Below are 22143 nucleotides of genomic sequence, written 5' to 3' on the forward strand. Positions count from 1 at the left end.
AGTAATCAGAGCGCGGGGAGCGGAGTAATCAGAGCGTGAGGAGCGGAGTAATCAGAGCGCGGGGAGCGGGGTAATCAGAGCGTGAGGAGCGGGGTAATCAGAGCGCGGGGAGCGGGGTAATCAGAGCGCGGGGAGCGGAGTAATCAGAGCGCGGGGAGCGGAGTAATCAGAGCGCGGGGAGCGGAGTAATCAGAGCGCGGGCAGCGGAGTAATCAGAGCGTGAGGAGCGGAGTAATCAGAGCGCGGGGAGCGGAGTAATCAGAGCGTGAGGAACGGAGTAATCAGAGCGCGGGGAGCGGGGTAATCAGAGCGCGGGGAGCGGGGTAATCAGAGCGTGAGGAGCGGAGTAATCAGAGCGCGAGGAGCGGAGTAATCAGAGCGCGGGGAGCGGGGTAATCAGAGCGCGGGGAGCGGGGTAATCAGAGCGTGAGGAGCGGAGTAATCAGAGCGTGAGGAACGGAGTAATCAGAGCGTGAGGAGCGGAGTAATCAGAGCGTGAGGAGCGGAGTAATCAGAGCGTGAGGAGCGGGGTAATCACAGCGCGGGGAGCGGAGTAATCAGAGCGCGGGGAGCGGGGTAATCAGAGCGTGAGGAGCGGGGTAATCAGAGCGTGAGGAGCGGAGTAATCAGAGCGTGAGGAGCGGAGTAATCAGAGCGTGAGGAGCGGAGTAATCAGAGCGCGGGGAGCGGAGTAATCAGAGCGCGGGGAGCGGAGTAATCAGAGCGCGGGGAGCGGGGTAATCAGAGCGTGGGGAGCGGGGTAATCAGAGCGTGAGGAGCGGAGTAATCAGAGCGTGAGGAGCGGAGTAATCAGAGCGGGAGGAGCGGAGTAATCAGAGCGCGGGGAGCGGAGTGATCAGAGCGTGAGGAGCGGAGTAATCAGAGCGCGGGGAGCGGGGTAATCAGAGCATGAGGAGCGGAGTAATCAGAGCGCGGGGAGCGGGGTATTCAGAGGGCGGGGAGCGGGGTAATCAGAGCGTGAGGAGCGGAGTAATCAGAGGGCGGGGAGCGGAGTAATCAGAGCGTGAGGAGCGGAGTAATCAGAGCGTGCGGAGCGGGGTAATCAGAGCGTGAGGAGCGGAGTAATCAGAGCGCGGGGAGCTGAGTAATCAGAGCGTGAGGAGCGGTGTAATCAGAGCGCGGGGAGCGGAGTAATCAGAGCGTGAGGAGCGGGCTAATCATAGCGTGGGGAGCGGGGTAATCAGAGCGTGAGGAGCGGAGTAATCAGAGCGCGGGGAGCGGAGTAATCAGAACGTGAGGAGCGGAGTAATCAGAGCGCGGGGAGCGGAGTAATCAGAGCGCGGGGAGCGGGGTAATCAGAGCGTGAGGAGCGGAGTAATCAGAGCGTGAGGAGCGGAGTAATCAGAGCGTGAGGAGCGGAGTAATCAGAGCGTGAGGAGCGGAGTAATCAGAGCGCGGGGAGCGGAGTAATCAGAGCGTGAGGAGCGGAGTAATCAGAGCGCGGGGAGCGGAGTAATCAGAGCGCGGGGAGCGGGGTAATCAGAGCGCGGGGAGCGGAGTAATCAGAGCGTGAGGAGCGGGGTAATCAGAGCGTGAGGAGTGGAGTAATCAGAGCTTGAGGAGCGGAGTAATCAGAGCGCGGGGAGCGGGGTAATCAGAGCGCGGGGAGCGGAGTAATCAGAGCGTGAGGAGCGGGGTAATCAGAGCGCGGGGAGCGGAGTAATCAGAGCGTGGGGAGCGGGGTAATCAGAGCGCGGGGAGCGGGGTAATCAGAGCGCGGGGAGCGGAGTAATCAGAGCGTGGGGAGCGGGGTAATCAGAGCGTGGGGAGCGGGGTAATCAGAGCGTGAGGAGCGGAGTAATCAGAGCGTGAGGAGCGGAGTAATCAGAGCGCGGGGAGCGGGATAATCAGAGCGCGGGGAGCGGAGTAATCAGAGCGTGAGGAGCGGGGTAATCAGAGCGCGGGGAGCGGAGTAATCAGAGCGTGAGGAGCGGGGTAATCAGAGCGTGGGGAGCGGGGTAATCAGAGCGTGAGGAGCGGAGTAATCAGAGCGCGGGGAGCGGAGTAATCAGAGCGTGAGGATCGGAGTAATCAGAGCGTGAGGAGCGGAGTAATCAGAGCGCGGGGAGCGGAGTAATCAGAGCGCGGGGAGCGGGGTAATCAGAGCGTGAGGAGCGGAGTAATCAGAGCGTGAGGAGCGGAGTAATCAGAGCGTGAGGAGCGGAGTAATCAGAGCGCGGGGAGCGGGGTAATCAGAGCGTGAGGAGCGGAGTAATCAGAGCGCGGGGAGCGGAGTAATCAGAGCGCGGGGAGCGGAGTAATCAGAGCGTGGGGAGCGGGGTAATCAGAGCGTGAGGAGCGGAGTAATCAGAGCGCGGGGAGCGGGGTAATCAGAGCGCGGGGAGCGGAGTAATCAGAGCGTGAGGAGCGGGGTAATCAGAGCGTGAGGAGTGGAGTAATCAGAGCGTGAGGAGCGGAGTAATCAGAGCGCGGGGAGAGGAGTAATCAGAGCGTGAGGAGCGGGGTAATCAGAGCGCGGGGAGCGGAGTAATCAGAGCGTGAGGAGCGGGGTAATCAGAGCGTGGGGAGCGGGGTAATCAGAGCGTGAGGAGCGGAGTAATCAGAGCGCGGGGAGCGGAGTAATCAGAGCGTGAGGATCGGAGTAATCAGAGCGCGAGGAGCGGAGTAATCAGAGCGTGAGGAGCGGAGTAATCAGAGCGCGAGGAGCGGAGTAATCAGAGCGCGGGGAGAGGAGTAATCAGAGCGTGGGGAGCGGGGTAATCAGAGCGCGGGGAGCGGAGTAATCAGAGCGTGAGGAGCGGAGTAATCAGAGCGTGAGGAGCGGAGTAATCAGAGCGTGAGGAGCGGAGTAATCAGAGCGCGGGGAGCGGGGTAATCAGAGCGTGAGGAGCGGAGTAATCAGAGCGTGGGGAGCAGAGTAATCAGAGCGTGAGGAGTGGAGTAATCAGAGCGCGGGGAGCGGAGTAATCAGAGCGTGAGGAGCGGAGTAATCAGAGCGTGAGGAGCGGAGTAATCAGAGCGTGAGGAGCGGAGTAATCAGAGCGTGAGGAGCGGAGTAATCAGAGCGTGAGGAGCGGTGTAATCAGAGCGCGGGGAGCGGAGTAATCAGAGCGTGAGGAGTGGAGTAATCAGAGCGCGGGGAGCGGAGTAATCAGAGCGCGGGGAGCGGAGTAATCAGAGCGTGAGGAGCGGGGTAATCAGAGCGCGGGGAGCGGAGTAATCAGAGGGCGAGGAGCGGAGTAATCAGAGCGTGGGGAGCGGGGTAATCAGAGCGTGAGGAACGGAGTAATCTGAGCGCGGGGAGCGGAGTAATCAGAGCGTGAGGAGCGGGGTAATCAGAGCGCGAGGAGCGGGGTAATCAGAGCGTGAGGAGCGGGGTAATCAGAGCGCGGGGAGCGGAGTAATCAGAGCGCGGGGAGCGGGGTAATCAGAGTGTGAGGAGCGGAGTAATCAGAGCGTGAGGAGCGGAGTAATCAGAGCGCAGGGAGCGGAGTAATCAGAGCGTGAGGAGCGGAGTAATCAGAGCGTGGGGAGCGGGGTAATCAGAGCGTGAGGAGCGGAGTAATCAGAGCGCGGGGAGCGGAGTAATCAGAGCGTGAGGAGCGGAGTAATCAGAGCGTGAGGAGCGGAGTAATCAGAGCGTGAGGAGCGGAGTAATCAGAGCGTGAGGAGCGGAGTAATCAGAGCGTGAGGAGCGGAGTAATCAGAGCGTGAGGAGCGGAGTAATCAGAGCACGGGGAGCGGGGTAATCAGAGGGCGGGGAGCGGAGTAATCAGAGCGCGGGGAGCGGGGTAATCAGAGCGCGGGGAGCGGGGTAATCAGAGCGTGAGGAGCGGAGTAATCAGAGCGCGGGGAGCGGAGTAATCAGAGCGTGAGGAGCGGGGTAATCAGAGCGGGAGGAGCGGGGTAATCAGAGCGCGGGGAGCGGAGTAATCAGAGCGTGAGGAGCAGAGTAATCAGAGCGCGGGGAGCGGAGTAATCAGAGGGCGGGGAGCGGAGTAATCAGAGCGCGGGGAGCGGAGTAATCAGAGCGCGGGGAGCGGAGTAATCAGAGCGCGGGGAGCGGGGTAATCAGAGCGTCAGGAACGGAGTAATCAGAGCGCGGGGAGCGGGGTAATCAGAGCGTGAGGAGCGGGGTAATCAGAGCGTGAGGAGCGGAGTAATCAGAGCGTGAGGAGCGGAGTAATCAGAGCATGAGGAGCGGAGTAATCAGAGCGTGGGGAGCGGGGTAATCAGAGCGCGGGGAGCGGAGTAATCAGAGCGTGAGGAGCGGAGTAATCAGAGCGTGAGGAGCGAAGTAATCAGAGCGCGGGGAGCGGAGTAATCAGAGCGCGGGGAGCGGAGTAATCAGAGCGCGGGGAGCGGAGTAATCAGAGGGCGGGGAGCGGAGTAATCAGAGCGCGGGGAGCGGGGTAATCAGAGGGCGGGGAGCGGAGTAATCAGAGCGCGGGGAGCGGGGTAATCAGAGCGTGAGGAGCGGAGTAATCAGAGCGTGAGGAGCGGAGTAATCAGAGCGTGAGGAGCGGGGTAATCAGAGCGTGAGGAGCGGGGTAATCAGAGCGCGGGGAGCGGAGTAATCAGAGCGTGAGGAGCGGAGTAATCAGAGCGTGAGGAGCAGAGTAATCAGAGAGCGGGGAGCGGAGTAATCAGAGGGCGGGGAGCGGAGTAATCACAGCGCGGGGAGCGGAGTAATCAGAGCGTGAGGAGCGGAGTAATCAGAGCGTGAGGAGCGGAGTAATCAGAGCGTGAGGAGCGGAGTACTCAGAGCGCGGGGAGCGGGGTAATCAGAGCGCGGGGAGCGGAGTAATCAGAGCGTGGGGAGCGGGGTAATCAGAGCGCGGGGAGCGGGGTAATCAGAGCGTGAGGAGCGGAGTAATCAGAGCGTGGGGAGCGGGGTAATCAGAGCGTGGGGAGCGGGGTAATCAGAGCGCGGGGAGCGGAGTAATCAGAGCGTAAGGAGCGGAGTAATCAGAGCGCGGGGAGCGGGGTAATCAGAGCGCGGGGAGCGGAGTAATCAGAGCGTGAGGAGCGGGGTAATCAGAGCGCGGGGAGCAGAGTAATCAGAGCGTGGGGAGCGGGGTAATCAGAGCGCGAGGAGCGGGGTAATCAGAGCGTGAGGAGCGGAGTAATCAGAGCGCGGGGAGCGGGGTAATCAGAGCGCGGGGAGCGGAGTAATCAGAGCGTGAGGAGCGGGGTAATCAGAGCGCGGGGAGCGGAGTAATCAGAGCGTGAGGAGCGGGGTAATCAGAGCGTGGGGAGCGGGGTAATCAGAGCGCGAGGAGCGGAGTAATCAGAGCGCGGGGAGCGGAGTAATCAGAGCGTGAGGAGCGGAGTAATCAGAGCGCGAGGAGCGGAGTAATCAGAGCGCGGGGAGCGGAGTAATCAGAGCGTGAGGAGCGGAGTAATCAGAGCGCGAGGAGCGGAGTAATCATAGCGTGGGGAGCGGGGTAATCAGAGCGCGGGGAGCGGAGTAATCAGAGCGTGACGAGCGGAGTAATCAGAGCGTGAGGAGCGGAGTAATCAGAGCGCGGGGAGCGGGGTAATCAGAGCGTGAGGAGCGGAGTAATCAGAGCGTGGGGAGCAGAGTAATCAGAGCGTGAGGAGTGGAGTAATCAGAGCGCGGGGAGCGGGGTAATCAGAGCGTGAGGAGCGGAGTAATCAGAGCGTGAGGAGCGGAGTAATCAGAGCGTGAGGAGCGGAGTAATCAGAGCGCGGGGAGCGGAGTAATCAGAGCGTGAGGAGCGGAGTAATCAGAGAGTGAGGAGCGGAGTAATCAGAGCGTGAGGAGCGGAGTAATCAGAGCGCGGGGAGCGGGGTAATCAGAGCGTGAGGAGCGGAGTAATCAGAGCGCGGGGAGCGGAGTAATCAGAGCGTGAGGAGCGGGGTAATCAGAGCGTGAGGAGCGGGGTAATCAGAGCGCGGGGAGCGGAGTAATCAGAGCGCGGGGAGCGGGGTAATCAGAGCGTGAGGAACGGAGTAATCAGAGCGTGAGGAGCGGAGTAATTGGAGCACGGGGAGCGGAGTAATCAGAGCGGGAGGAGCGGGGTAATCAGAGCGCGGGGAGCGGAGTAATCAGAGCGTGAGGAGCGGAGTAATCAGAGCGTGAGGAGCGGAGTAATCAGAGCGCGGGGAGCGGAGTAATCAGAGCGCGGGGAGCGGAGTAATCAGAGCGCGGGGAGCGGAGTAATCAGAGCGTGGGGAGCGGGGTAATCAGAGCGCGGGGAGCGGAGTAATCAGAGCGCGGGGAGCGGAGTAATCAGAGCGCGGGGAGCGGAGTAATCAGAGCGTGGGGAGCGGAGTAATCAGAGCGTGGGGAGCGGGGTAATCAGAGCGTGAGGAGCGGAGTAATCAGAGCGTGAGGAGCGGGGTAATCAGAGCGTGAGGAGCGGAGTAATCAGAGCGCGGGGAGCGGAGTAATCAGAGCGTGAGGAGCGGAGTAATCAGAGCGTGAGGAGCGGGGTAATCAGAGCGCGGGGAGCGGGGTAATCAGAGCGCGGGGAGCGGAGTAATCAGAGCGTGGGGAGCGGGGTAATCAGAGCGCGGGGAGCGGGGTAATCAGAGCGCGGGGAGCGGAGTAATCAGAGCGTGAGGAGCGGAGTAATCAGAGCGCGGGGAGCGGGGTAATCAGAGCGCGGGGAGCGGAGTAATCAGAGCGTGAGGAGCGGGGTAATCAGAGCGCGGGGAGCGGAGTAATCAGAGCGTGGGGAGCGGGGTAATCAGAGCGCGGGGAGCGGGGTAATCAGAGCGCGGGGAGCGGAGTAATCAGAGCGTGGGGAGCGGGGTAATCAGAGCGCGGGGAGCGGGGTAATCAGAGCGTGAGGAGCGGAGTAATCAGAGCGCGGGGAGCGGAGTAATCAGAGCGTGGGGAGCGGGGTAATCAGAGCGCGGGGAGCGGAGTAATCAGAGCGTGAGGAGCGGAGTAATCAGAGCGTGAGGAGCGGGGTAATCAGAGCGCGGGGAGCGGAGTAATCAGAGCGTGAGGAGCGGAGTAATCAGAGCGCGGGGAGCGGGGTAATCAGAGCGCGGGGAGCGGAGTAATCAGAGCGTGAGGAGCGGGGTAATCAGAGCGCGGGGAGCGGAGTAATCAGAGCGTGGGGAGCGGAGTAATCAGAGCGCGGGGAGCGGGGTAATCAGAGCGCGGGGAGCGGAGTAATCAGAGCGTGAGGAGCGGGGTAATCAGAGCGCGGGGAGCGGAGTAATCAGAGCGTGAGGAGCGGGGTAATCAGAGCGTGGGGAGCGGGGTAATCAGAGCGTGAGGAGCGGAGTAATCAGAGCGCGGGGAGCGGAGTAATCAGAGCGTGAGGAGCGGAGTAATCAGAGCGCGAGGAGCGGAGTAATCAGAGCGCGGGGAGCGGAGTAATCAGAGCGTGAGGAGCGGAGTAATCAGAGCGCGAGGAGCGGAGTAATCAGAGCGCGGGGAGCGGAGTAATCATAGCGTGGGGAGCGGGGTAATCAGAGCGCGGGGAGCGGAGTAATCAGAGCGTGAGGAGCGGAGTAATCAGAGCGTGAGGAGCGGAGTAATCAGAGCGCGGGGAGCGGGGTAATCAGAGCGTGAGGAGCGGAGTAATCAGAGCGTGGGGAGCAGAGTAATCAGAGCGTGAGGAGTGGAGTAATCAGAGCGCGGGGAGCGGGGTCATCAGAGCGTGAGGAGCGGAGTAATCAGAGCGTGAGGAGCGGAGTAATCAGAGCGTGAGGAGCGGAGTAATCAGAGCGCGGGGAGCGGAGTAATCAGAGCGTGAGGAGCGGAGTAATCAGAGAGTGAGGAGCGGAGTAATCAGAGCGTGAGGAGCGGAGTAATCAGAGCACGGGGAGCGGGGTAATCAGAGGGCGGGGAGCGGAGTAATCAGAGCGCGGGGAGCGGGGTAATCAGAGCGCGGGGAGCGGGGTAATCAGAGCGTGGGGAGCGGGGTAATCAGAGCGTGAGGAGCGGAGTAATCAGAGCGCGGGGAGCGGAGTAATCAGAGCGTGAGGAGCGGGGTAATCAGAGCGTGAGGAGCGGGGTAATCAGAGCGCGGGGAGCGGAGTAATCAGAGCGTGAGGAGCGGAGTAATCAGAGCGTGAGGAGCGGAGTAATCGGAGCACGGGGAGCGGAGTAATCAGAGCGGGAGGAGCGGGGTAATCAGAGCGCGGGGAGCGGAGTAATCAGAGCGTGCGGAGCGGAGTAATCAGAGCGCGAGGAGCGGAGTAATCAGAGCGCGGGGAGCGGAGTAATCAGAGGGCGGGGAGCGGAGTAATCAGAGCGTGAGGAGCGGAGTAATCAGAGCGTGAGGAGCGGAGTAATCAGAGCGTGAGGAGCGGAGTAATCAGAGCGTGAGGAACGGAGTAATCAGAGCGTGAGGAGCGGGGTAATCAGAGCGTGAGGAGCGGGGTAATCAGAGCGTGAGGAGCGGAGTAATCAGAGCGTGAGGAGCGGAGTAATCAGAGCGTGAGGAGCGGAGTAATCAGAGCGTGGGGAGCGGGGTAATCAGAGCGCGGGGAGCGGAGTAATCAGAGCGCGAGGAGCGGAGTAATCAGAACGTGAGGAGCGGAGTAATCAGAGCGCGGGGAGCGGAGTAATCAGAGCGCGGGGAGCGGACTAATCAGAGGGCGGGGAGCGGGGTAATCAGAGGGCGGGGAGCGGGGTAATCAGAGCGTGGGGAGCGGAGTAATCAGAGCGCGGGGAGCGGGGTAATCAGAGCGCGGGGAGCGGAGTAATCAGAGCGCGGGGAGCGGAGTAATCAGAGCGTGGGGAGCGGGGTAATCAGAGCGTGGGGAGCGGGGTAATCAGAGCGTGAGGAACGGGGTAATCAGAGCGCGGGGAGCGGGGTAATCAGAGCGTGAGGAGCGGAGTAATCAGAGCGCGGGGAGCGGAGTAATCAGAGGGCGGGGAGCGGGGTAATCAGAGCGTGAGGAGCGGAGTAATCAGAGCGTGGGGAGCGGGGTAATCAGAGCGCGGGGAGCGGAGTAATCAGAGCGCGAGGAGCGGAGTAATCAGAACGTGAGGAGCGGAGTAATCAGAGCGCGGGGAGCGGAGTAATCAGAGCGCGGGGAGCGGAGTAATCAGAGGGCGGGGAGCGGGGTAATCAGAGGGCGGGGAGCGGGGTAATCAGAGCGTGGGGAGCGGAGTAATCAGAGCGCGGGGAGCGGGGTAATCAGAGCGCGGGGAGCGGAGTAATCAGAGCGCGGGGAGCGGAGTAATCAGAGCGTGGGGAGCGGGGTAATCAGAGCGTGGGGAGCGGGGTAATCAGAGCGTGAGGAACGGGGTAATCAGAGCGCGGGGAGCGGGGTAATCAGAGCGTGAGGAGCGGAGTAATCAGAGCGCGGGGAGCGGAGTAATCAGAGCGCGGGGAGCGGAGTAATCAGAGCGTGGGGAGCGGGGTAATCAGAGCGTGGGGAGCGGGGTAATCAGAGCGTGAGGAGCGGAGTAATCAGAGCGCGGGGAGCGGGGTAATCAGAGCGCGGGGAGCGGGGTAATCAGAGCGTGAGGAGCGGAGTAATCAGAGCGCGGGGAGCGGAGTAATCAGAGCACGGGGAGCGGAGTAATCAGAGCGCGGGGAGCGGAGTAATCACAGCGCGGGGAGCGGAGTAATCAGAGCGCGGGGAGCGGAGTAATCAGAGCGTGAGGAGCGGAGTAATCAGAGCGTGAGGAGCGGAGTAATCAGAGCGTGGGGAGCGGGGTAATCAGAGCGTGAGGAGCGGAGTAATCAGAGCGCGGGGAGCGGAGTAATCAGAGCGTGAGGAGCGGAGTAATCAGAGCGCGAGGAGCGGAGTAATCAGAGCGCAGGGAGCGGAGTAATCAGAGCGTGAGGAGCGGAGTAATCAGAGCGCGAGGAGCGGAGTAATCAGAGCGCGGGGAGCGGAGTAATCATAGCGTGGGGAGCGGGGTAATCAGAGCGCGGGGAGCGGAGTAATCAGAGCGTGAGGAGCGGAGTAATCAGAGCGTGAGGAGCGGAGTAATCAGAGCGCGGGGAGCGGGGTAATCAGAGCGTGAGGAGTGGAGTAATCAGAGCGTGGGGAGCAGAGTAATCAGAGCGTGAGGAGTGGAGTAATCAGAGCGCGGGGAGCGGGGTCATCAGAGCGTGAGGAGCGGAGTAATCAGAGCGTGAGGAGCGGAGTAATCAGAGCGTGAGGAGCGGAGTAATCAGAGCGCGGGGAGCGGAGTAATCAGAGCGTGAGGAGCGGAGTAATCAGAGAGTGAGGAGCGGAGTAATCAGAGCGTGAGGAGCGGAGTAATCAGAGCACGGGGAGCGGGGTAATCAGAGGGCGGGGAGCGGAGTAATCAGAGCGCGGGGAGCCGGGTAATCAGAGCGTGGGGAGCGGGGTAATCAGAGCGTGAGGAGCGGAGTAATCAGAGCGCGGGGAGCGGAGTAATCAGAGCGTGAGGAGCGGGGTAATCAGAGCGTGAGGAGCGGGGTAATCAGAGCGCGGGGAGCGGAGTAATCAGAGCGCGGGGAGCGGGGTAATCAGAGCGTGAGGAACGGAGTAATCAGAGCGTGAGGAGCGGAGTAATCGGAGCACGGGGAGCGGAGTAATCAGAGCGGGAGGAGCGGGGTAATCAGAGCGCGGGGAGCGGAGTAATCAGAGCGTGCGGAGCGGAGTAATCAGAGCGTGAGGAGCGGAGTAATCAGAGCGCGGGGAGCGGAGTAATCAGAGGGCGGGGAGCGGAGTAATCAGAGCGCGGGGAGCGGAGTAATCAGAGCGCGTGGAGCGGGGTAATCAGAGCGTGAGGAACGGAGTAATCAGAGCGTGAGGAGCGGGGTAATCAGAGCGTGAGGAGCGGGGTAATCAGAGCGTGAGGAGCGGAGTAATCAGAGCGTGAGGAGCGGAGTAATCAGAGCGTGAGGAGCAGAGTAATCAGAGCGCGGGGAGCGGGGTAATCAGAGCGCGGGGAGCGGAGTAATCAGAGCGTGAGGAGCGGAGTAATCAGAACGTGAGGAGCGGAGTAATCAGAGCGCGGGGAGCGGAGTAATCAGAGCGCGGGGAGCGGAGTAATCAGAGGGCGGGGAGCGGGGTAATCAGAGGGCGGGGAGCGGGGTAATCAGAGCGTGAGGAGCGGAGTAATCAGAGCGCGAGGAGCGGAGTAATCAGAGCGCGGGGAGCGGAGTAATCAGAGCGCGGGGAGCGGGGTAATCAGAGCGCGGGGAGCGGAGTAATCAGAGCGCGGGGAGCGGGGTAATCAGAGCGCGGGGAGCGGAGTAATCAGAGCGCGGGGAGCGGAGTAATCAGAGCGCGGGGAGCGGAGTAATCAGAGCGTGGGGAGCGGGGTAATCAGAGCGTGGGGAGCGGGGTAATCAGAGCGTGGGGAGCGGGGTAATCAGAGCGTGAGGAACGGGGTAATCAGAGCGCGGGGAGCGGGGTAATCAGAGCGTGAGGAGCGGAGTAATCAGAGCGCGGGGAGCGGAGTAATCAGAGCGCGGGGAGCGGAGTAATCAGAGCGTGGGGAGCGGGGTAATCAGAGCGTGGGGAGCGGGGTAATCAGAGCGTGAGGAGCGGGGTAATCAGAGCGTGGGGAGCGGGGTAATCAGAGCGTGAGGATCGGAGTAATCAGAGCGCGGGGAGCGGGGTAATCAGAGCGCGGGGAGCGGGGTAATCAGAGCGTGAGGAGCGGAGTAATCAGAGCGCGGGGAGCGGAGTAATCAGAGCACGGGGAGCGGAGTAATCAGAGCGCGGGGAGCGGAGTAATCAGAGCGCGGGGAGCGGAGTAAACAGAGCGCGGGGAGCGGAGTAATCAGAGCGTGAGGAGCGGAGTAATCAGAGCGCGGGGAGCGGGGTAATCAGAGCGTGAGGAGCGGAGTAATCAGAGCGCGGGGAGCAGGGTATTCAGAGGACGGGGAGAGGAATAATCAGAGGGCGGGGAGCGGAGTAATCAGAGGGCGGGGAGCGGGGTATTCAGAGGGCGGGGAGCAGGGTATTCAGAGGACGGGGAGAGGAATAATTAGAGGGCAGGGAGCAGAGTAACGAGAGGGCAGGGAACAGAGTAACGAGAGGGCAGGGAGCAGAGTAACGAGAGTGTGGGGAGCAGAGTAACGAGAGAGCAGGGAGCAGAGTAACCAGAGTGCGGGGAGCAGAGTAATCAGAGGGCGGGGAGCAGAGTAACGAGAGGGCAGGGAGCAGAGTAATCAGAGCGTGGGGAGTGGAGTAATCAGAACGCGGGGAGAAGAGTAAGGTGAGGGCGGGAGCAGAGTAACGAGAGTGCGGGGAGCAGAGTAGCGAGAGTGTGGGTAGCAGAGTAACGAGAGTGTGGGGAGCAGATTAACCAGCGTGCGGGGAGTGGAGTAATCAGAGGGCAGGGAGCGGAGTAATCAGAGGGCAGAGAGCGGAGTAATCAGAGGGCGGAGAGCCGAATAATCAGAGGGCGGGGAGTGGAGTAATCAGAGGGCGGGGAGTGGAGTAATCAAAATGCGGGGAGCGGAGTAATCAGAGGGCGGGGAGCGGAGTAATCAATGGGTGGGGAGCGGGAGAGTAATCAGAGGGCGGGGAGCGGAGTAATCAATGGGTGGGGAGCGGAGTAATCAGAGGGCGGGGAGCGGAGTAATCAGAGGGCGGGGAGCGGAGTAATCAGAGGGCGGGGAGCGGAGTAATCAATGGGTGGGGAGCGGAGTAATCAGAGGGCGGGGTGCTGAGTAATCAGAGGGCCGCGAGCAGAGTAATCTGAGGGCGGGGAGTGGAGTAATCAATGGGTGGGGAGCGGAGTAATCAGAGGGCGGGGAGCGGAGTAATCAATGGGTGGGGAGCGGAGTAATCAGAGGGCGGGGAGCGGAGTAATCAATGGGTGGGGAGCGGAGTAATCAGAGGGCGGGGAGTGGAGTAATCAGAGGGCGGGGAGCGGAGTAATCAGAGGGCGGGGAGCGGAGTAATCAGAGGGCGGGGAGCGGAGTAATCAGAGGGCGGGGAGCGGAGTAATCAGAGGGCGGGGAGCGGGGTAATCAGAGCGTGAGGAGCGGAGTAATCAGAGCGCGGGGAGCGGAGTAATCAGAGCACGGGGAGCGGAGTAATCAGAGCGCGGGGAGCGGGGTAATCAGAGCGCGGGGAGCGGGGTAATCAGAGCGTGAGGAGCGGAGTAATCAGAGCGCGGGGAGCGGAGTAATCAGAGCACGGGGAGCGGAGTAATCAGAGCGCGGGGAGCGGAGTAATCAGAGCGCGGGGAGCGGAGTAAACAGAGCGCGGGGAGCGGAGTAATCAGAGCGTGAGGAGCGGAGTAATCAGAGCGCGGGGAGCGGGGTAATCAGAGCGTGAGGAGCGGAGTAATCAGAGCGCGGGGAGCAGGGTATTCAGAGGACGGGGAGAGGAATAATCAGAGGGCGGGGAGCGGAGTAATCAGAGGGCGGGGAGCGGGGTATTCAGAGGGCGGGGAGCAGGGTATTCAGAGGACGGGGAGAGGAATAATTAGAGGGCAGGGAGCAGAGTAACGAGAGGGCAGGGAACAGAGTAACGAGAGGGCAGGGAGCAGAGTAACGAGAGTGTGGGGAGCAGAGTAACGAGAGAGCAGGGAGCAGAGTAACCAGAGTGCGGGGAGCAGAGTAATCAGAGGGCGGGGAGCAGAGTAACGAGAGGGCAGGGAGCAGAGTAATCAGAGCGTGGGGAGTGGAGTAATCAGAACGCGGGGAGAAGAGTAAGGTGAGGGCGGGAGCAGAGTAACGAGAGTGCGGGGAGCAGAGTAGCGAGAGTGTGGGTAGCAGAGTAACGAGAGTGTGGGGAGCAGATTAACCAGCGTGCGGGGAGTGGAGTAATCAGAGGGCAGGGAGCGGAGTAATCAGAGGGCAGAGAGCGGAGTAATCAGAGGGCGGAGAGCCGAATAATCAGAGGGCGGGGAGTGGAGTAATCAGAGGGCGGGGAGTGGAGTAATCAAAATGCGGGGAGCGGAGTAATCAGAGGGCGGGGAGCGGAGTAATCAATGGGTGGGGAGCGGGAGAGTAATCAGAGGGCGGGGAGCGGAGTAATCAATGGGTGGGGAGCGGAGTAATCAGAGGGCGGGGAGCGGAGTAATCAGAGGGCGGGGAGCGGAGTAATCAGAGGGCGGGGAGCGGAGTAATCAATGGGTGGGGAGCGGAGTAATCAGAGGGCGGGGTGCTGAGTAATCAGAGGGCCGCGAGCAGAGTAATCTGAGGGCGGGGAGTGGAGTAATCAATGGGTGGGGAGCGGAGTAATCAGAGGGCGGGGAGCGGAGTAATCAATGGGTGGGGAGCGGAGTAATCAGAGGGCGGGGAGCGGAGTAATCAATGGGTGGGGAGCGGAGTAATCAGAGGGCGGGGAGTGGAGTAATCAGAGGGCGGGGAGCGGAGTAATCAGAGGGCGGGGAGCGGAGTAATCAGAGGGCGGGGAGCGGAGTAATCAGAGGGCGGGGAGCGGAGTAATCAGAGGGCGGGGTGCTGAGTAATCAGAGGGCCGCGAGCAGAGTAATCTGAGGGCGGGGAGTGGAGTAATCAGCGGGCAGATGGTCAGCGAGTGAGTCAGTGATGTCAGTCAGTGAGGTCAATAGGTGAGGTCAATGAGTGAGGTCAGTGAGAAAGGTCAGTGGGTGAGGTCAGTGAGTGAGGTCAGTGAGTGAGGTCAGTGAGTGAGGTCAGTGAGGTCAGTGAGCGAGGTCAGTGAGGTCAGTGAGTGAGGTCAGTGAGTGAGGTCAGTGAGTGAGGTCAGTGAGTGAGGTCAGTGAGGTCAGTGAGGTCAGTGAGTGAGGTCAGTGAGGTCAGTGAGTGAGTGAGGTCAGTGAATAAGGTCAGCGAGTGAGGTCAGTGAGTGAGGTCAGTGAGTGAGGTCAGTGAGTGAGGTCAGTGTGGTCAGTGAGTGAGTGAGGTCAGTGAGTGAGTGAGGTCAGTGAATGAGGTCAGTGAGTGAGGTCAGTGTGGTCAGTGAGTGAGTGAGGTCAGTGAGTGAGTGAGGTCAGTGAGTGAGGTCAGTGAGTGAGTGAGGTCAGTGAGCGAGGTCAGTGAGGTCAGTGAGGTCAGTCAGTGAGTGAGGTCAGTGAGGTCAATGAGTGAGGTCAGTGAGGTCAGTGAGGTCAGTCAGTGAGTGAGGTCAGTGAGGTCAGTCAGTGAGTGAGGTCAGTGAGGTCAGTGAGAGAGGTCAGTGAGGTCAGTCAGTGAGTGAGGTCAGTGAGTGAGTGAGGTCAGTGAGGTCAGTGAGTGAGGTCAGTCAGTGAGTGAGGTCAGTGAGTGAGTGAGGTCAGTGAGTGAGGTCAGTGAGTGAGTGAGGTCAGTGAGTGAGGTCAGTGAGTGAGTGAGGTCAGTGAGTGAGGTCAGTGAGTGAGTGAGGTCAGTGAGTGAGGTCAGTGAGTGAGGTCAGTGAGGTCAGTGAGGTCAGTCAGTGAGCGAGGTCAGTGAGGTCAATGAGTGAGTGAGGTCAGTGAGCGAGGTCAGTGAGGTCAGTGAGGTCAGTGAGCGAGGTCAGTCAGTGAGTGAGGTCAGTGAGGTCAGTGAGGTCAGTCAGTGAGGTCAGTGAGTGAGTGAGGTCAGTGAGTGAGGTCAGTGAGTGAGGTCAGTGAGTGAGGTCAGTGAGGTCAGTGAGGTCAGTCAGTGAGGTCAGCCAGTGAGGTCAGTCAGCCAGTGAGGTTTGATGAGATCAGTGTGCCCCACCACCAGCCAGTGGTCACTCACTCTGCAGGGACGTTTGCGATGGTCGTGCGGCCAAAGTGCTGTGGACTGTCACCTGGAATGGAAATATTCACATGTCAATATGACAGGTACAAATACACCAAAACATAGCACACTGAGCACAGAATCACCTCCAACTGCAGTGAAGCCCCCAGATATTTCCAGCCTTTGGGGACAGTAGTGTCATCAGGAACCTCCAGCCTGAGGGGAGCCTCCCCTGCCCTCACATGGTGTTCCTGCTCTATGAAACAAGTCTTTACCACCTGGCATCCCACAGTCTATTAGACCCCATCATCTGCAAGCCGTCTCAGAAGTTTGTCTCCCCCCAACCCACAAGCTTCCCTAACGCACCCCTCCTCGCCTGAGAAGTATCCCAGAGCGTCCACTTATCAAGGGCCCCATCCCAAATCCTTGCTCCTTACCCAGCAGGTCCCCGGAGAAGTTGACAGGAAGGACAATGGCGATGGATAGAGCACAAACCACGGTGAGCAGCACAAGGATGTGACGCTGAAACGAGAGGTAGATGATGGCGTCGATTCCGCACTTGTATTGAATCTCATCATCCCTTAAACCAAACACAGATACTGAGTGAGTACAGCGGGATCATGGTCATAGCTCAGTCCCAGCCCCAGTCCCAATCCCAGCCCCAGTTCCAGTCTGAATCATAAGAATATAAGAAATAGGAGCAGGAGTAGGCCATATGGCCCCTCGAGCCTGCTCCGCCATTCAACAAGATCATGGCTGATCTTCTACCTCAACTCCACTTTCCCGCCCAATTCCCATATCCCTTGATTCCCCCAGAGTCCAAAAATCTATCAATCTCAGTCTTGAATATACTCAATGACTGAGCATCCACAGCCCTCTGGGGTGGAGAATTCCAAAGGTTCACAACCCTCTGAGTGAAGAAATTCCTCCTCATCTCAGTCCTAAATGGACCACCCCTTATCCTGAGACTATGCCCCCTAGTTCTAGACTCTCCGGCCAGGTGAAACATCCTCTCAGCATCAATGCGGAGTGTAGAAGAACATGCCAGGAGCAGCACCAGGTGTACCTAAAAATGAGGTGCCAACCTGGTGAAGCTACAACTCAGGACTACATGCATGATAAACAGCGGAAGCAACATGCTATAGACAGAGCTAAGCGATTCCACAACCAACGGATCAGATCAAAGCTCTGCAGTCCTGCCACATCCAGTCGTGAATGGTGGTGGACAATTAAAGAACTTCCCCATCCTCAATGATGGCAGAGCCCAGCACGTGAGTGCAAAAGACAAGGCTGAAGCGTTCGCAACCATCTTCAGCCAGAAGTGCCGAGTGGATGATCCATCTCGGCCGCCTCCCGATATCCCCACCATCACAGAAGCCAGTCTTCAGCCAATTCGATTCACTCCACGTGATATCAAGAAACGGCTGAGTGCACTGGATACAGCAAAGGCTATGGGCCCCGACAACATCCCGGCTGTAGTGCTGAAGACTTGTGCTCCAGAACTAGCCGCGCCTCTAGCCAAGCTGTTCCAGTACAGCTACAACACTGGCATCTACCCGACAATGTGGAAAATTGCCCAGGTATGTCCTGTCCACAAAAAGCCGGACAAATCCAATCCGGCCAATTACCGCCCCATCAGTCTACTCTCAATCATCAGCAAAGTGATGGAAGGTGTCGTCGACAGTGCTATCAAGCGGCACTTACTCACCGATGCTCAGCACTTCCTAACAGCACTGTGGGAGAACCTTCACCACACGGACTGCAGCGGTTCAAGAAGGCGGCTCACCACCACCTTCTCAAGGGCAATTAGGGATAGGCAATAAATGCCGGCCTCGCCAGCGACTCCCACATCCCATGAACGAATAATTAAAAAAAACCCTGTCAAGCCCTCTAAGAATTTTATATGTTTCAATGAGATCACCTCTCATTCTTCTAAACTCCAGAGTATAGGCCCATTCTACTCAAACTTTCCTCAAAGGACAATCCTCTCATCCCAGGAATCAATCTCGTGAACCTTCGTTGAGCCGCCTCTAAGACAAGTATATCCTTCCTTAGATAAGGAGACCAAAACTGTACACAATACTCCAGGTGAGGTCTCACCAAAGCCCTGTACAATTGCAGCAAGACTTCCTTACTCTTGTACTCCAATCCCCTTTGCAATAAAAGCCAACAGCCCCAGTCCCAACCCCAGCGGATCAGAGAAGCTCTACAAGATGTGACAGATCAGTAAGCAGAGACATTACACAATGACGTCACGTACTGTATGACTACAAGTAACAATTGAAATTAAAAGAATTTCAATCAGGCCACAAACACTGACACCAACGTGGTTGACTTTTAACTGCCCTCTGAAGCCGTAGCAAGTCGCTCAGTTGTATCAAGCCTGCTGCCAGCGATTCAAGAGAAGGCCCACCACCACCTTCTCAGGGCAGCTAGTGTCGGGCAATAAATGCCGGCCTTACCATTGACGCCCACGTCCAAAAAATTAATTAAAAAATAGAAGTGGATATGCCACCTCCAACCCTGGGGTACACAGCCTCCAACCCTGGGGTACAACACCTCCAACCCTGGGGTACACCACCTCCAACCCTGGGGTACACCACCTCCAACCCTGGGGTACACAGCCTCTAACCCTGGGGTACAACACCTCCAACCCTGGGGTACAACACCTCCAACCCTGGGGTACAACACCTCCAACCCTGGGGTACACCACCTCCAACCCAGGGGTACACCACCTCCAACCCTGGGGTACACAGCCTCCAACCCTGGGGTACACAGCCTCCAACCCTGGGGTACACCACCTCCAACCCTGGGGTACACCACCTCCAACCCTGGGGTACACCACCTCCAACCCTGGGGTACACAGCCTCCAACCCTGGGGTACACCACCTCCAACCCTGGGGTACACCACCTCCAACCCTGGGGTACACAGCCTCCAACCCTGGGGTACACCACCTCCAACCCTGGGGTACACCACCTCCAACCCTGGGGTACACCGCCTCCAACCCTGGGGTACACCACCTCCAACCCTGGGGTACACCACCTCCAACCCTGGGGTACACCACCTCCAACCCTGGGGTACACCGCCTCCAACCCTGGGGTACACAGCCTCCAACCCTGGGGTACACAGCCTCCAACCCTGGGGTACACCACCTCCAACCCTGGGGTACAACACCTCCAACCCTGGGGTACAACACCTCCAACCCTGGGGTACACCGCCTCCAACCCTGGGGTACACCACCTCCAACCCTGGGGTACAACACCTCCAACCCAGGGGTACACCACCTCCAACCCTGGGGTACACCACCTCCAACCCTGGGGTACACCACCTCCAACCCTGGGGTACAACACCTCCAACCCTGGGGTACAACACCTCCAACCCTGGGGTACACCGCCTCCAACCCTGGGGTACACCACCTCCAACCCTGGGGTACACAGCCTCCAACCCTGGGGTACACCACCTCCAACCCTGGGGTACACCACCTCCAACCCTGGGGTACACCACCTCCAACCCTGGGGTACACAGCCTCCAACCCTGGGGTACACAGCCTCACAACCCTGGGGTACACAGCCTCCAACCCTGGGGTACACCACCTCCAACCCTGGGGTACACCACCTCCAACCCTGGGGTACACCGCCTCCAACCCTGGGGTACAACACCTCCAACCCTGGGGTACACAGCCTCACAACCCTGGGGTACACCACCTCCAACCCTGGGGTACACAGCCTCCAACCCTGGGGTACACCACCTCCAACCCTGGGGTACACCACCTCCAACCCTGGGGTACACAGCCTCCAACCCTGGGGTACACAGCCTCACAACCCTGGGGTACACCACCTCCAACCCTGGGGTACACCACCTCCAACCCTGGGGTACAACACCTCCAACCCTGGGGTACACCGCCTCCAACCCTGGGGTACAACGCCTCCAACCCTGGGGTACACCGCCTCCAACCCTGGGGTACACCACCTCCAACCCTGGGGTACATCACCTCCAACCCTGGGGTACACCACCTCCAACCCTGGGGTACACAGCCTCCAACCCTGGGGTACACCACCTCCAACCCTGGGGTACACAGCCTCCAACCCTGGGGTACACCACCTCCAACCCTGGGGTACACCACCTCCAACCCAGGGGTACACCACCTCCAACCCTGGGGTACAACACCTCCAACCCTGGGGTACAACACCTCCAACCCAGGGGTACACCACCTCCAACCCTGGGGTACAACACCTCCAACCCAGGGGTACACCACCTCCAACCCTGGGGTACACAGCCTCCAACCCTGGGGTACACCACCTCCAACCCTGGGGTACACCACCTCCAACCCTGGGGTACACCACCTCCAACCCTGGGGTACACCACCTACAACCCTGGGGTACACAGCCTCCAACCCTGGGGTACACCACCTCCAACCCTGGGGTACACCACCTCCAACCCTGGGGTACACCACCTCCAACCCTGGGGTACAACACCTCCAACCCTGGGGGACACCACCTCCAACCCTGGGGTACACAGCCTCCAACCCTGGGGTACACCGCCTCCAACCCTGGGGTACACCACCTCCAACCCTGGGGTACACCACCTCCAACCCTGGGGTACACCGCCTCCAACCCTGGGGTACACCACCTCCAACCCTGGGGTACAACACCTCCAACCCTGGGGTACACAACCTCACAAACCTGGGGTACAACACCTCCAACCCTGGGGTACACCGCCTCCAACCCTGGGGTACACCACCTCCAACCCTGGGGTACACCACCTCCAACCCTGGGGTACACAGCCTCCAACCCTGGGGTACACCACCTCCAACCCTGGGGTACACCACCTCCAACCCTGGGGTACAACACCTCCAACCCTGGGGTACAACGCCTCCAACCCTGGGGTACACCGCCTCCAACCCTGGGGTACACCACCTCCAACCCTGGGGTACAACACCTCCAACCCAGGGGTACACCACCTCCAACCCTGGGGTACACCACCTCCAACCCTGGGGTACACCACCTCCAACCCTGGGGTACAACACCTCCAACCCTGGGGTACAACACCTCCAACCCTGGGGTACACCACCTCCAACCCTGGGGTACACCGCCTCCAACCCTGGGGAACACCACCTCCAACCCTGGGGTACACAGCCTCCAACCCTGGGGTACACCACCTCCAAACCTGGGGTACACCACCTCCAACCCTGGGGTACACCACCTCCAACCCTGGGGTACACAGCCTCACAACCCTGGGGTACACAGCCTCCAACCCTGGGGTACACCACCTCCAACCCTGGGGTACACCACCTCCAACCCTGGGGTACAACACCTCCAACCCTGGGGTACACAGCCTCACAACCCTGGGGTACACCACCTCCAACCCTGGGGTACACAGCCTCCAACCCTGGGGTACACCACCTCCAACCCTGGGGTACACCACCTCCAACCCTGGGGTACACAGCCTCCAACCCTGGGGTACACAGCCTCACAACCCTGGGGTACACCACCTCCAACCCTGGGGTACACCGCCTCCAACCCTGGGGTACACCACCTCCAACCCTGGGGTACACCACCTCCAACCCTGGGGTACACCACCTCCAACCCTGGGGTACACAGCCTCCAACCCTGGGGTACACCACCTCCAACCCTGGGGTACACAGCCTCCAACCCTGGGGTACACCACCTCCAACCCTGGGGTACACCGCCTCCAACCCTGGGGTACACCACCTACAACCCAGGGGTACACCACCTCCAACCCTGGGGTACAACACCTCCAACCCTGGGGTACAACACCTCCAACCCAGGGGTACACCACCTCCAACCCTGGGGTACAACACCTCCAACCCAGGGGTACACCACCTCCAACCCTGGGGTACACAGCCTCCAACCCTGGGGTACACCACCTCCAACCCTGGGGTACACCACCTCCAACCCTGGGGTACACCACCTCCAACCCTGGGGTACACCACCTCCAACCCTGGGGTACACAGCCTCCAACCCTGGGGTACACCACCTCCAACCCTGGGGTACACCACCTCCAACCCTGGGGTACAACACCTCCAACCCTGGGGTACACCGCCTCCAACCCTGGGGTACACAGCCTCCAACCCTGGGGTACAACACCTCCAACCCTGGGGTACACCACCTCCAACCCTGGGGTACACCACCTCCAACCCTGGGGTACACCACCTCCAACCCTGGGGTACAACACCTCCAACCCTGGGGTACACAACCTCACAATCCTGGGGTACAACACCTCCAACCCTGGGGTACACCGCCTCCAACCCTGGGGTACACCACCTCCAACCCTGGGGTACACCGCCTCCAACCCTGGGGTACAAAGCCTCCAACCCTGGGGTACACAGCCTCCAACCCTGGGGTACACCACCTCCAACCCTGGGGTACAACACCTCCAACCCTGGGGTACAACACCTCCAACCCTGGGGTACACCGCCTCCAACCCTGGGGTACACCACCTCCAACCCTGGGGTACAACACCTCCAACCCTGGGGTACACCACCTCCAACCCTGGGGTACACCACCTCCAACCCTGGGGTACACCACCTCCAACCCTGGGGTACAACACCTCCAACCCTGGGGTACACCACCTCCAACCCTGGGG

The 22143-nt window shown here is 60.2% G+C and overlaps 1 protein-coding gene across 3 annotated transcripts in view; it reads right to left on the reverse strand.

The window, feature by feature from the left end:
• The window catches only part of tmem63c (transmembrane protein 63C), a 413010-nt gene that overhangs the window by 222562 nt on the left and 168305 nt on the right, over nucleotides 1-22143 (reverse strand). For all 3 annotated transcript variants that reach the window (XM_067992153.1, XM_067992151.1, XM_067992152.1), the window contains exons 6-7: nucleotides 15974-16116; nucleotides 15555-15606 (exon numbers count right to left, since the gene is read on the reverse strand). In XM_067992153.1, the coding sequence (XP_067848254.1) occupies nucleotides 15555-15606; nucleotides 15974-16116 (195 nt within the window). The remainder of the gene's footprint in view (nucleotides 1-15554; nucleotides 15607-15973; nucleotides 16117-22143) is intronic.

Source organism: Heptranchias perlo, chromosome 10 (genome assembly GCF_035084215.1).
Source record: "Heptranchias perlo isolate sHepPer1 chromosome 10, sHepPer1.hap1, whole genome shotgun sequence".
Classification (NCBI taxonomy): domain Eukaryota; kingdom Metazoa; phylum Chordata; class Chondrichthyes; order Hexanchiformes; family Hexanchidae; genus Heptranchias; species Heptranchias perlo.